Source organism: Acipenser ruthenus, chromosome 3 (genome assembly GCF_902713425.1).
Source record: "Acipenser ruthenus chromosome 3, fAciRut3.2 maternal haplotype, whole genome shotgun sequence".
In the NCBI taxonomy this organism is placed as follows: Eukaryota; Metazoa; Chordata; class Actinopteri; order Acipenseriformes; family Acipenseridae; genus Acipenser; species Acipenser ruthenus.
In genome coordinates, this window is record NC_081191.1 from 87,681,153 (window position 1) to 87,695,646 (window position 14,494).

A 14,494-nucleotide genomic window follows, 5' to 3' on the forward strand; every position below is an offset into this window, starting at 1 on the left:
AGTAATAGATGTAAGTACATCAATTCAAGATTGAGAAATTCCTTCACGTTCATGGACTTCCACTCTAACTTGACAACACTGATAGGTGTCTCGCAGGTTTCGGCATGTTTTCTTTAAACCCTTAACTGTAATTGAAAGAAAATGTATACTATTTCCAGTTACTATCACCTATACAACAAAATGCACCCAAAGTCACAGACAAAAGTGTTGGCACCCTATGCTTAATACAAGATAAATAAAAAAAACACGTTAAATAAAAGCATTTATTGAACATTATCCATGAATTAATATAACAAAATACACAATGTGTAGTAGTTTAGCAAACAATCTTTGTAAAAAAATAAAAAATAGTTATGTAAGGGCAGCAGTGTGGAGTAGTGGTTAGGGCTCTGGACTCTTGACCAGAGGGTCATGGGTTCAATCCCAGGTGGGGGACACTGCTGCTGTACCCTTGAGCAAGGTACTTTACCTAGATTGCTCCAGTAAAAAAAAAAAACCCAACTGTATAAATGGGTAATTGTATGTAAAAAAAATAAAAAATAATGTGATATCTTGTAACAATTGTAAGTTGCCCTGGATAAGGGCGTCTGCTAATAAATAAATAATAATAATACATTAAGCCTGTGGAATGTTTAATAGAACTTATTAAAAAATATATTAGTCAGTTGAAAACCATTTCTAATAGAAGTAGAACTCTCATAAGAGACTGGTAAAGGCCCGCTTCATGCCGTTAAATGCCTGAGCCAAAGGCTGAAGCATTTAACATAACAAGATGGGCCTTACCAGATGGTAAATGAGGGTTCTATTGGTATTACAAAATTGACACGTTAACCCTTTGCAGTCCATTTATTAAGTGCGCGTCAGGCACGTCAGGTCTAATTTATTTTCACACGCGCAGTTAATTTTAGACGCGCTGTTTAAAAGTATTTTTTTCCACAGTCAAATGGGTTTAAATGGCCCTGCATATCAACAAAGCACTCACTAGGCATCTCCAGCCCTGCCCCACCCTTTCGTTCGCTGTCGCTTTCACCTATGTAAGAAATAAAAAATAATAAATGATAATAGTCGTACATACCGATCAATCATCTCCGGATCACTCATTTTATCACCAAACTCCTCAATATTGCTATCAAAGTCATTATTTTATTACTATAACATCTGAAAAAAGCTCTGCAAATGTCTATGATAGTCTCTGTGCGCTGACGCACTCAGCCAGCTTGTTTACTATGACCGCCCCGTTATCTGATACCAGGGCCATATATGATTAATCATGAGATACGCCCTTTTTTTTTTTTTTTTTTTTTTTTTTTTTTTTTCTTCGACTTGTCTCGGCTCCTGTCGCTACCACTCGGCAATTGAATGGTTTTCTCGGCTTTTTCCGGAGAAAAAACGACTAGAAACCCGTTTTTTGCGTTGCTATAATGATGTCGGACCCAGTCCGACAAAGGACCTGAGAGGAATAATTGCAGTGTCGGACCCAGTCCGACAATGGACCGCAAAGGGTTAAAAAAATAACATTTTTAACATTTTTTAAAGTTTCTTTTTTTTTTTTTTTGATTGTATGCAGCACTAGTTTTTGTTGCTAATGAATACAAAGTTCCTCAATATTCCATGAGAATAAAGGATGCAATCTCATTAGTTAACAAGTGTTCCAACCTGTGCAGATGTCACCAAGCCTGATTCCCTTGACAGCCAATTCACATTGGGAGGGGTGAGGGTGCCATTTTAGAAGCACAATAAAACTCCAGAATGTTAAAATGTGGTCCAGTGTCTGCAAGCCTAGGCGTGTGGATATTGGACCATATTTGTACACCTTGTCATGTGTTTCTGCTTTCATAAAGAAACAAAGCTAAACAAAGTCCTGAAGTCTTACACTTGTATCTGTGCTTCACAGATTGAAGCAAAGCGGCAGCAGCTGGAGCAGGCCAGGATTGACCTAAAAAAAGCCAAGGTTGACTATGAAAAGAAGAAGGACGAGAAGTCAAAGAAGTGAGCGATGGCTTTTTTTTTGGGGGGGGGGGGTCAGTGTCCTGTTGCAAAACACAATTGCCCTCGTGTAGAAAACTGCAATTTATTAGAATGAATAAGATAGTTGAAAGAATGTACACAGCAGGTACATAATCTAGATGCAGCAGTGATCGCTTCATCCTGTTCAATAATGAGTGCGTCTCGGACCTGACTCTCATTAGTGTGCATGGCCTCTTGAGCCTTTTCTTTGGTATTTTGTGGGACTCATGGACATACTGAATTGTTCATTTGACTTGGGTTTATAAGTGTCCAGTAGTTTTGTGGCGTCAAACTTTACATAAGCCATATGCAAATAAATTAATACTTTAAACTCCACGCAGAAACCAGGGCCAGAGGAAAATGCTGGAAATTAAGTGTAGGCTGACTTGGGACAGATAGGAGACGCAGAGAGTGGCGAGGGTATGGAATGGGTTACCTAGCCATGTTGTAGATTGTGGAGTGTATTTATGATAGGTATTGTAAGCATAAATCATTACGCTATCTTGAGACAAGTATACATATCTGTTAATACCATCTCATATTTAAGTGGAGTCAGAGGTTACACTGTACATGTACAATATGTATTCTACAGTAATCCTATAATTCTGGCTATAAATAGGATTCATATGACTTAATATTTTAGACAATATTCAATTTTGGTTCAATTCAGTGTTATCATATATCAGTGCTTGTTTACCATAAAAAAAAAACCCATAGGTTATGGATTAATATAATTACATCATACACAGTTTAAACAGAATTATTTGTTCATCATTTGAATTTCAATCTGGTCCTCTTCTTATTCGTGTTGTATCCAGCAGCAGTGTTTGTTAGCCTTGAGCCATGCAGTCAGATTGTTACTGCGATGTTTTATGCAGAAGGGTTGTGGTTCTTTAGTTAATGAATCGCTCACACAGTGATGTTTCTGTGTTGTTATTCTTACAATGATTCACTTTCATATGCTCTGCATGAGTTTTCCCATCATTGGTTCAGTGATTGGCCCTTTTGAATGCAAGCTGGATTACGTCATACCTTTTCTACAAAGCACCTCCCATATTAAGTCAAACAGGGTTCTAAAACGTATTAATTGACATGCATTCAGTTAAAATACTGTTCTGTGAAATAAATTCCCAACTATGAATTTCTACTTGATAATCACAGTTCTATATTCCTGATGTGATTTCACACAATGCAGTACCAAATAAAATCATAAGTCCATTATTTATCATTTTAATGCATTAATTAAATTTAACTAATTTTCTGAATGATCAGTAACTTAATTTTCAGTGATTTAAGTAAGTCTTTTAATATACTACGTTTGTAAATGTACGAGTCCACAAGAATAATGATTTTATAATAGTTAAGAGATCTTTAGCTAAATACCATTGTACAGAAGAACCCGTTTTATATCACCTTGCTTAATATCTTACCCCGTTTTATTATAATGATTTGTCAAAAAACTATGGTGCATGGCGAGTGGTTCTTTGAGAAATTACCTCTCTTAATATCATCTCACAAACCCGCTTATTGTCACGTTTTGTGCAGCCTGTCAAATACTGCTTGGCCGGGCTTTACTACGTAACCACAGGATACAATTAATTTCCAACACAATTAACAACCGATAATCATCTCGGCTGATAAACTGATATTTTGTGCAGCCTGTCAAATGCTGCTAGTCGGTCTTAAAGGGATACAGTTCAGTTACAAAACACCAACGTCACTGTGCTGTCTGCGAAGCATCGAGAATGCCTGCTCGCCAGCGAACTGATTTAACTAGCAAACAAAAGGCAGAGAATATGTCTCTGCAAAGGACCACCAAAACTTTTGTTTGCTGAGATTGCAAAAAAGTTCTCAATCATTCCATCTGCTGTCAGCAAAATGTATAAAAATCGAAACACTGTTTTACAACAATCTACTTCAAATGTCAACTGAAAACGTCAACGCACCAGTCTGATGCAGCTGATGTTGATGAAGCTAAGCTCTGTTTCGATGGTTTCAATCTGCCATAGCCTCAAATCTGCCTGTTAGCAGATAAATCTTAAAAGCCAAAGCTGTCAGGTTTGCTGCTGACCTGAATGTTGATGACTTTAAGTCAACCAATGGGTGGCTTTATCACTGGGAGAAATGTTATGAGATTGTTCAGGAGAGCTCACAACTGGATTGAAAAATGAACTGCCTGCTATTCAGCTCTGCCAGCCAGATGATGTATACAATGCTGACGAGACAGGACTTTATTATCGTGCTCTGCCTATTGGTTCCCATGCTTTCAATGGATGCAGGAGACGATGTGCAGTCTGCAACTGAGCTTGCAAGGAAAATAGACCTGTTTACAACTACGTTGTTGATCAAGGAAGGTTGGGACTCTATAAAAAGTGAAACCATTATTAACTGGCTTTTTGAAAGAGGATGCCCCGGCTTCAGTGATTGAGGAAGAGCTGGTGGTCCTAGAGGGGTTTACAGAGGATGAGTTCAGTGGATGTCCAGCAAAAGAAACAGAACCAACTTCAGGCTGCTGATTCTGCCTGTGATGAGGAAGGTGAATTACCTGGAGCAGTTGTATCCACATCTGAAGCACAACTGTCACTTAAGATTTTAATTTCTTGGACAGAAAGGATTTAGTGGCTGGACTTTTATTTAGTAAGATTGAAAAAAAAGCTGATAGCTCACATCAGTTGACAATTCATTTTAAAAAAGTTGCCTTTTTTAAATAATGACACAAATGGTTTTGTTCCAGTTAATGATACAAAGCGTATTTGTCCTGTAGTAAACTATATGCATGTGTTTAAATGTAAAGAATGTCTAAATGTACAGTATTAAAACACTGCTCTTTAATTCACCGTTAGTTTTCTTTCTTTTTTTGCTCACACTCGTAATATGCTGTCCTAGGCTACCGTGAAACCTGGTTTATATCATGCCTGCACGGCAATCGTAACATGAAACGGGTTCATCTGTATTTAATTCCAGACAGAAACATCTCCATAGTCCACCAAAGGGCAGTTTTGGACAGTTTTGTATAGAATACACACATTCAGTCTACGACTAAGTAGATAAGAATTTGCATCGTCCTGTTATCTGTTTTGTTTTTAGGGTACTAGGTGTAAACTAAATCTGTTTTTGAAGCCGAGAGCCACAGCACGGTTCTGGCTTACCAAACGGTCCTCTTGTTTAGAATTGAGTTTTTCCAGACCGCTTGTCAGAGTTGTCTTAGGAATAAATATTAAATGTGTATTTTCTCATTTAAGCAAAATCACAAGATACTGAATCATTGGGAATCTCTAGGACCCGACTTGACAACGTTTTGGGATCAGTCAGCTACTAGGAACCAGACGAGTACCGATTGGCTGAATGGCCTCTTTTTGTTGGAGTAGCAGTGTTTAGATTTCGGCAGGTACAGAATGACCTTGTATCGCTGTGTGTGTTTGCAGGTTGATGGAGAAGAAGGCTGCCCTGGTGAAGAGACTCGAGGAGCAGCTTAAGAAACTGCAGCTGCAGGTGACTGACCGCGAGGAGAACAAACAGATTGCCTTGGGGACGTCCAAACTGAACTACCTCGACCCCAGGATCTCCGTGGCCTGGTACTGTTTATACTTCATTACTCCTCTCCTGTGATTTTAAAGAGCAAGTATCTTCAAATGACACATCTTTTATTTTATTTCCTTTGTACCTTCTCATATTGTTTTATTGATTCTTTTTTCCGTATGACCTCTGAAAGTGCTGTGAACTTTTATCGTAGTTGCCAGAACTTCTAATTTCTCTTGCACTTCCCCATTTTGGATAGTGAATGTAAAAGGACAAAATACATTAGAGGTAGACATGGAAATCTATGTCCCAGATTGTGAAGTGTAAAAGAAATTACAAGTTCTAGCAGGTTGCTGGGTTTTTCAAAACTCTTTGAAGCATTTCTGTTGGTTATAGGAAAAACAAATCAATAAAACCTAATATCTCAGCAACAGCATTAAGAACTACTTAAAGCAATTGCAAATATCATAAGTAGATAACCCCGCAAAAGTAAAATTGGGATAAAGAATTACTTTTTCTACTAACATTTTACTGAGCTGCTGAAAGCTTCATACTTCATATGAGCTGGAGCTACATCGTATGTATCCTTATTCTCCCTCTCTGTATACATTTAAGTGAACGCTGGGATTTATTAAATAACTTATTTTTTGCAGGTGTAAAAAGTTTGGTGTCCCGATCGAGAAGATCTATACCAAAACACATCGAGACAAGTTTGCATGGGCCATTCACATGACGGATGAAGACTTTGAATTCTAAAAATTAGCATCATGTGTTGGGGCTTGTATTAATAGACTTTTGTAAACGGCAATCTCAAGGCCCTCCACACTTATGGACTCTCATTAAGCACTTAAAGGAAAATAAAGAAATTGACTTGGAGGACAGATTTGATACAACCGATAGTCTTGCAGTACTGTTGTCCTGGCCCCTTTATTTATATCCCTGCTTTATTTAAGCACAGTGTGACACATTTCTTTCATGTGGTGTTTAATGTTTTTGTTGTTGTTTTGTTGATCCTTCTGTCCAGGTCTGTGTGCTTTACCTGAGTTTGTCCTCTGATGTTCTCAAATAAAGCATTTCTGCAGAGTGTTACTTCATCTGGCTCTCTGCTTCTACCTATTTATTGTAATTTATTTTTTCTCCTGGTATTTGTTTTCTTCTCTGAGATGTTGGAAGCCACTGCGCTAAGTTTGTTTGCCATTTTTGTTTTTCCTTACATGACTGGCCCTTTTAAAATGTAAGGGTTGTTCTGTATGTGTTCAATTAACATCAGATTTATACCGAGGAGATACTGAAATAAAGAGCCAGTGTGGCAGATCGATATTGTGTGTGCGGATCTGTTTGTGTTTCGAGGTCCCAAGTCCCCACAAGTTCGGAAAACCTGACAAAACCTACCTTATGCGGAGATAGGCCTGTAATGTTTATAATTTGAAACACAAAAAATCAGTTTTGAAAGAAAATGTTCTCAATGCGGTTTTTACTTCAGCCTCAACTTAATTTCATGCCCCTCTGGAGTTTAGAAGAGGAAATCTACACTATATGGTTGTCAATGTCAATCAGAACAAATAACAGCACATCCAACTATGACTTAAAAATTACTTGCATGTGTGACACGCAGGCACCATGAAAATAGCTCTGTGGGGAACTTCTATATTTAAAAAAAAAAAAAAAAAAAAAAAAAACAGATCAACACAGCCGCTCTTGGTCCTGTATTTACTCTGGCTGTTAAACGTCAGCATCTGATCTCTATATAAAGTTTAAGGTTCGCTTCAGATTTGGGAAGCGAGTCAATCAGGGTTTGTTTCAGATCAGATATGTCACTCCTCACATTTTCAAACACTTGTCTGACATTTAAATGGATATCCGAACATTAAACTCTTCCATGTTCGTCCAGCACCTGTAAACATACTTGTGTGCTTACTTTGAGCAACAGCCCAGTCATAAACAGGTAGATTATTATTGTTATTGTTATTATCATAGCAATTACAGAGGCATGCCCTTGTAAATTACTTTTTGTGAAATAGAAACACATAGCTGATTTGAGAGGCCTCAAAGCTACTAAAGATTTTGTATAAATGCATCCTGTGAAAATTAAAAGTGGGTGAACACTATTGATAACACTCTTATGTAAAGCTCTGCTTAATATCAGCCCATTAAAAATGTCCTGGTCAGAATTCACACAGAACTTCTTCCTTACAGCATTCGTATGTTTTTAATGATTAAGCTTGAGTAGTACATGTAGTGTAATAGACTATGTTGAAAATACATTTTGTTTGTGAACACTATTGGGATCAGTGCAATAGCTAGTACTACATTTGACTTCCACAGCAGGCATAATTGTTGTATCAACACTTTTTTGACTGTTTTGCAAGTTTTTTGGTGAACTTCTTAAGTAAAGTCTTATTGACACTATTCTTGAATTGATATTGACGGGGTTTGACTGTATTGAGGTCACTTGGTCGTTTTGTATTTTAACAGCTCTTGTCATTTCTGTGTTTGTGGGGTTGGAGACAGATATGAGGGATTATACTCAAATACTGTCTGCATGACACATTTAAACAAATCTGTAAACTATGACTGCAGGTGTTAACAAAGTACAGAAATAAATGTTGACGTGTTGATTTGGAAAATTGATAACCCACAATTTCATTTACTGTGTATACAGCGAAGTTACAGAAACCATTTAACCATTCTCTAAGCTCTCTGAGGATGTGGTTGGACCACGTCGATCCCACAGTCCCAGAGTAGTTCTGCAAGGTAAATCGCATTAAACCAAAGAAATATTCCAGTTCTTGTCATTCAGGTAATGCGATTAACACAGTGCATGGTTTTGGATTTGAGGGAGAGTATGGTGTATGAATGCATAATGTGTGCTTGTATTTTTATAACTTTCTGTTAGTTTATGTGTTTAACCTTTGAGTACGGCCGGTACACCAATGTAACCAATAACCTGCCCCTATGTAAGATTTACCACATTTGTTCCATTTGTTTGTTTTTAAATCCACCAGTGGCAGTGATGCAGGCAGATGGGCCAGTGAAAGGTCTGATTTGTGGTATATATTTGAAAAACATTAAAAAGGGTATTTTGCTTTTAAAAATTCAATATTGTTAAAATGCATAAGTTTTACACACTATACAGATATTGTTCACTTCGATATTGGTCATTCTTTAACTCCTTTTTTTTCCCCCCGATCTTGATTGATCTCAAAACTTTGTCAAGTTTGGTCTTCAAGGATCCAAGTGATTGTGCCTCAACAACATGGCTAGGCAACCCATTCAATTTCCTGCAATCGGCAACCTAATTTTTTATTCGATTATCCTACAGTCATTTATCAACGATGCATTGAGTTTTTATTTTTCAAAATAAAGAATTTTTTTTTAACAGAAAATCCAATAACTTTAAAACAATGTTGTGCATAACAGTTAAACAGCCACAACTTACATTAATTGCTTTGAAACAAAAGTAGGCACAGTACAGATTTAACATGGCGCATAACATAAAGGTAAGGTATGCTGTGTACTTGTCACTAATTAAAAAAAAAAAAATAATAAAAATACTTACTCACCAAAGAAGCAACTCAAATGATTTTACACAGGGATTAAAACAAGGACAAGTTACATTAATTAAGGAATTTTCTGTTTGTTATTGCCTGTTTTTATATGTCAGCATTGCCAGAGTTAAGCCTAGACCGTTTTGCTGTTATAATATTACCACCAGCAGAAAAGACACTCGTGTTTTGCTTCTGTTTTTCTGTCTGCAAAAACTCAAGGACGTCTTCCTCCAAGCGATTAAAAACCTTACGTTTGTCAGAAGGATCCATGTGTAGCAACCACTTGGCTACATAGGGAAATAAAATAATTTCCTCAACTGTCCCTTTAAGCAGGGTCTGTAGTTTTCATTAAAAAAAAATACATTGCCCATAATTCTTGGCTTTAAATTGCCCCACTCCCCATCGGGCAATTTGAATTCTCCCCAGCCACTCGGAGAGGGCCACCATTTGGCTCCACCTGAGGCTGTTATATAGGCAGTTAGGCAAAGAGAAGAAAGAGAGGGTGGAGCACATGGCTATGTTTTGTTTAAAACCAATGCAACCTTTCTTTAAACTTATCTTTGGTTTGCAGTTTATATCAGGCTTTTGTCTTAGCGCTTTTTATTTATTCATTAAGTACAAAGTCTGTTTTATTTTTCTGTATTCCTCAGCTTTTTAAGTTTATTTATTGTTTGTTAGTTTGATTGACAGAACAGTTTCATTGCCTGAGTGGTGTTTTTCAGTTTATTAGTGTCTGTCTTTTTTTTTTTTTTTTGTTATAAACTTCTCCTAACTGGATTACAATTATTTAAACGCTCACTAGTTTTACCATTTAGATTTTTCATCTGATCATCTAAACTGGACTTCATAACATTGGCGAGATCCTTCCATTATTTGATTTACAGGATTTGGACATTGTTGCATTTTTTCTTTTCTTTTGATATGTTTTCTGGGACTGTTTAGTTTTCTTTTGATACTTTAACTCGTGTTTTGTATTGTTTATTTACCAGATTTATTATTTTCCAGTTGTTTTATTGTTCTTGTGTTTTGTTGATTATTTATTCTGACATTTTTCCAACCTTTAACCATATTTTGCAATAAACCGTTATTTTTTGTTATTGACATAAATCACCCTTTGTTTTCTTTTTTGCTGTACAGTTCACTTTGATAACCTGATCATTGTAATCTGGGCCTTATTTGGATTCAGTTGTGACCAGTAATACCTGCTTATCAGGGGGCTGGATCGTTACACATGAATGAAAGACACCTGAATCGTGGGTCAAGAAAGGTAGCATTCTGCATAAAATGCACAACACCGTCTGTCTTGTAACATGCTTGAATCCCGATTTGATCTCCAGCTTGCAATCTCTTTGGATTGGGGAATCCATTTCCATCGGAGCTGTGGCTGTTTTAAGCTTTTCAAGCACTGGCAGTAGCATCGATGAAGTAACTTGATTTTCAGAGCTGAGAATGACTGGCACTCTTGATCGGTTCCAACACTGTCATTAAATCTCGAATTTGGGATATGTTGCTCTTTGGAAGTATTAGCAGACAATCATCAGACTTTCCAGTGCTTAAGAGGACAGCACAGATAGCAAGTTCTTGCTCGACAATGCAATTTATCATGTCATAGGCAGAGTTCCAATGCGTGTCAACATCCTACATGAGTGTATGTTCAGGTAGCTGCTAACTTCTGCTTTTCTTTCAGTGCAGCTGTATTATTATTATTTATTATTTATTTCTTAGCAAACGCCCTTACCCAGGGCGACTTACAGTTGTAGACAAAAAATACATATCATGAATTACAGTACAGTACTAGAGCAGATAACTGTTGATAGTTACATCAGTAAAGCATATGTACACAGACATTGTATTTAAAATACACTACAACAGTATAATCCGGTTGTATGTTAATGGGGTTTTTTGTTGCTTATGCATTTTTCAAATTCAACAATTTCGTGAACTACGTCTTTTCCCCATCCCCCCACAGGACTGGCTTCTACTGTGACATCACCTTCAACTGCAGTGGTTCATCAACCCACATGCAGAAGAATAGCCTTTAGACACTTTGTCACCACATGGGGCGCATGAGTTACACACTTCTTTGCTTGCACAGACATCTACCCCGGCACTGTTTTCTCATGTGTAGTCTATTTATCATCAGCCACAATTGGAACTCCACCCCCCCCCCCCAGAATTTTCACTGCCTACATTTGAAATTAAGGTCCATCAAGGTTGGTTCCATTTCTTCTTATAACACATTATAACAATATCTGTAACATGTAATGGACCTTGCTGTGCTGTTCCATATCTTCCCTGATCACGTTAAATAACTTGCAGCAATTATGTTGGCATTGTGAACTGCTCCAGGTAACTCCAATTTATCCCAAAGCTTGTCTTCGCATCTTCATTGTTTCTGGTCAGGTAGCAGCACGGTGCACCCTGATGCACTTATTCATTATTCTCACCTATGTTCTCCTGAGATCACTTTTACACACAGTAGCTGCGTCTGCAGTCTGCCTGGCTTGTATGTGCAGCACTGTATGCTATGAATGTGTTCCCGATGACACCAGTTGCAATACAAACTCTTGCTGGCAATAGGTGTCGTCTGGGCTGCAACTGATGAATTAACTGAATGGCCTGTCAGTTTTAAACATGTTTTATGTTTATTTTTTGTATTTTTAGACACCATTAATGTCATTTTTACATTTTCGTAAAATGCCCACTGCAACTGTAATTCTACAACAGTGGTCCTCAAAGTGGTGCCCTTGAAGCCTGGCCATCATGCCCTGCGATACGATCAACCAATTGAATATCTGCATTTTCTCTGTGGTAGCCCAATCATAAGTTAGCTGGGTGGGACATAAACTGTGTCTGTTTCAGTTGCAGGTATTGACGGTAAGTTTAACCAATAGGAGAGTAAAATATCTGCCAAGTTTTACACAGCTGTCCAATCATAAGCAAACAGAGGCCGTTCACAGTATTTTGCTTGAAAAATGAAGGCGAGTGAGTAGCCAATGGGAAAGTGAAAGATCTGACAGATGTCCAATCATTCGTGAGTAGAGGCGGGGTGTTAATATGCTGGGTAAGCACTGAATTTCGCCGACTGTTATTGAGAAAAATAATACATTTCAGTGTTTAGAATTTAATTTTCTCTCTCTATATTTTTTTAATTTCACCAGACAAGGGAAACACCGTAATAAATTTAGTTACGAATCCACTTTCTCTGAATAACTGTACTGGAGATGAGCGATCTTTAAAACAGAGTACTGTTGACAAATTTGCCAATTTTTTTTTTAAAAACATGCTATTTTAAAAAAAATTGCATCGCGTATTTTAGAGAGAGAGAGAGAGAGAGAGAGAGAGAGAGAACCACAGTGTTCAGCTGTCATCTTCCCTGTTCCTAACCAGAATGGACTTTTGCATAGGCTATTTTGCTATTTATTCATTCATTCGTTCATATTTTGTTGTTATGTTAACATTACTGTAATAACAGAAAAACAGTTACAAACACACATTTGAATTATACAAATATCAACCAACTCTAAAAAACATCCATAAAAGTATGTTTCTTATTTTTTATAAATGTGTATTGTTACTGATATTATTAGGACTACAACAACTGTAGCCATCTCCAGAATTACCTAAAACCTCTCATGATTGAATGAAAATGACTTGTGTTAAATATTTACCATGTTTTTAAAGCTGTGCTTTTTTTTTTTTTTTTGTTCAGGATGAACAAGTAACAAGATACTCCAACTTAGCAGAAAACAAGATTTCAAGAAACGGGCATCTGGTGTTCATGATGCTTTTACATTTGCTTGTTTATGTGCTTGAGGAGGCCTGCATATGAATGGAACATATAGGAGGCTGTGTGGTCCAGTGGTTAAAGAAAAGGGCTAGTAACCAGGAGGTCCCCGGTTCAAATCCCACCTCAGCCACTGACTCATTGTGTGACCCTGAGCAAGTCACTTAACCTCCTTGTGCTCCATCTTTGGGGTGAGACGTAATTGTAAGTGACTCTGCAGCTGATGCATAGTTCACACACCCTAGTCTCTGTAAATCACCTTGGATAAAGGCGTCTGCTAAATAAACAAATAATAATAACATGAACGTATAATGAGGTTAACAAACTTTGACACATTTTAAAATAAAAATGTTATCAGGGAGAAAGGTTATTGCTAAGATAAAATCTTTTTGAACAAATACTGAACTTAAAAGGTAAACCTGATATATTCAAATTATACTTTTTTTCCCCAGAATACACACCCTATTAGGTGTTGACAAGTACTCTTTATTTGAATCTTTATCTTTACTGTTTAATAGCCAACTACCTGTTCTTATTGTAATTATTTACTTTCCGCCCAAAGGATTATTTTACATGTTGACATTGAATCTGATCCAAAGACTGGAATGTTTAAGGCTTTTAGATTATCTGGATTATATCCTGATAATCATGTTGCAGGACTTCCTCACAATCGTGGTCACACTTTAGATTAGATCTTACTGTTTCTGATCATTTGTGCAGTCTTTTTGAGGCTACGTTGTCTTTACCCAATAAGAGAATAAATTAGTTAGTTGACAGATATAACCACTTTTTAACAAGTACGTTTGATATTATGGCCGCTGTTAAAACTCAAAGTCTCTTCTTAGCAAACTGCACCATGGGTTAACAGTTATACAAAATGAAAAGGGAATGTTGCACATTAGAATGTAGGGCTAATAAATTGCACATTCACTATGATATTTTTAAACAATAATCTATTAAAGCTCAATGAAGCTTGGAGAACAGCCAGGCGTTGCTATTTCTCAAATCTTATTGATGTTAATAAAAATAAATCTTGGGGCCCTATTTAGCAACGTTCGCAACCCCCTAAGGCAATCGCAAAACACTTTTGCAGACAGTTAGCACACCAGAATCAGGGGCACGTGTGGGCAAACAGACTTTGCCCACCTATGTGATTTAGCAACCGTGTTTTAGTGCCCACACGGCAAGTCAGCGTTAGCACTGGACATGGGCTAAATCGCTACATTTACATACAAATGTAGCGATTTAGCAAACCATCAATGGTGTTAGCGTTTGCGTTTCAATTGACATGTGAAAACCAGGTCTAAACTGCCACCTTTGCCACATTTTTAAATGTCCCATCATCCAGCCTTAGATGCCCTGTGACTGCTGTCAGAGGCTCACCTCAAAAGAGAGTGGCTTCAGCTGGCCTAAGGTGAGAGCCTGGGCCACAATGTTGTAATATATCACACTGTACATCTATTAAATGCTTTTATTTCTAACCCTTATCTGAGCTGTCGCCTCGTTCATTGAATTGCTAGAAAAACATATGATTTTTAAGTAATATTTATTTCCAGTAATTAGACTAATATGTCAAAAGGACTACTTTCCACTGGCATAAAGATGCATTCAATAAAAAAAGATAACTGGGTTT

General features: G+C 37.2%; 1 protein-coding gene across 4 annotated transcripts in view; it reads left to right on the forward strand.

The window, feature by feature from the left end:
• Positions 1-6,846, forward strand: part of LOC117394438 (DNA topoisomerase I, mitochondrial-like) — a 37,574-nt gene extending 30,728 nt beyond the window's left edge. For all 4 annotated transcript variants that reach the window (XM_033992718.3, XM_059018672.1, XM_059018669.1 and 1 more), the window contains 3 exons: positions 1,895-1,989; positions 5,433-5,582; positions 6,180-6,846. In XM_033992718.3, the coding sequence (XP_033848609.2) occupies positions 1,895-1,989; positions 5,433-5,582; positions 6,180-6,282 (348 nt within the window). In that variant the 3' untranslated portion in view covers positions 6,283-6,846. The remainder of the gene's footprint in view (positions 1-1,894; positions 1,990-5,432; positions 5,583-6,179) is intronic.
• The last annotated feature ends 7,648 nt before the right edge of the window (positions 6,847-14,494 follow it).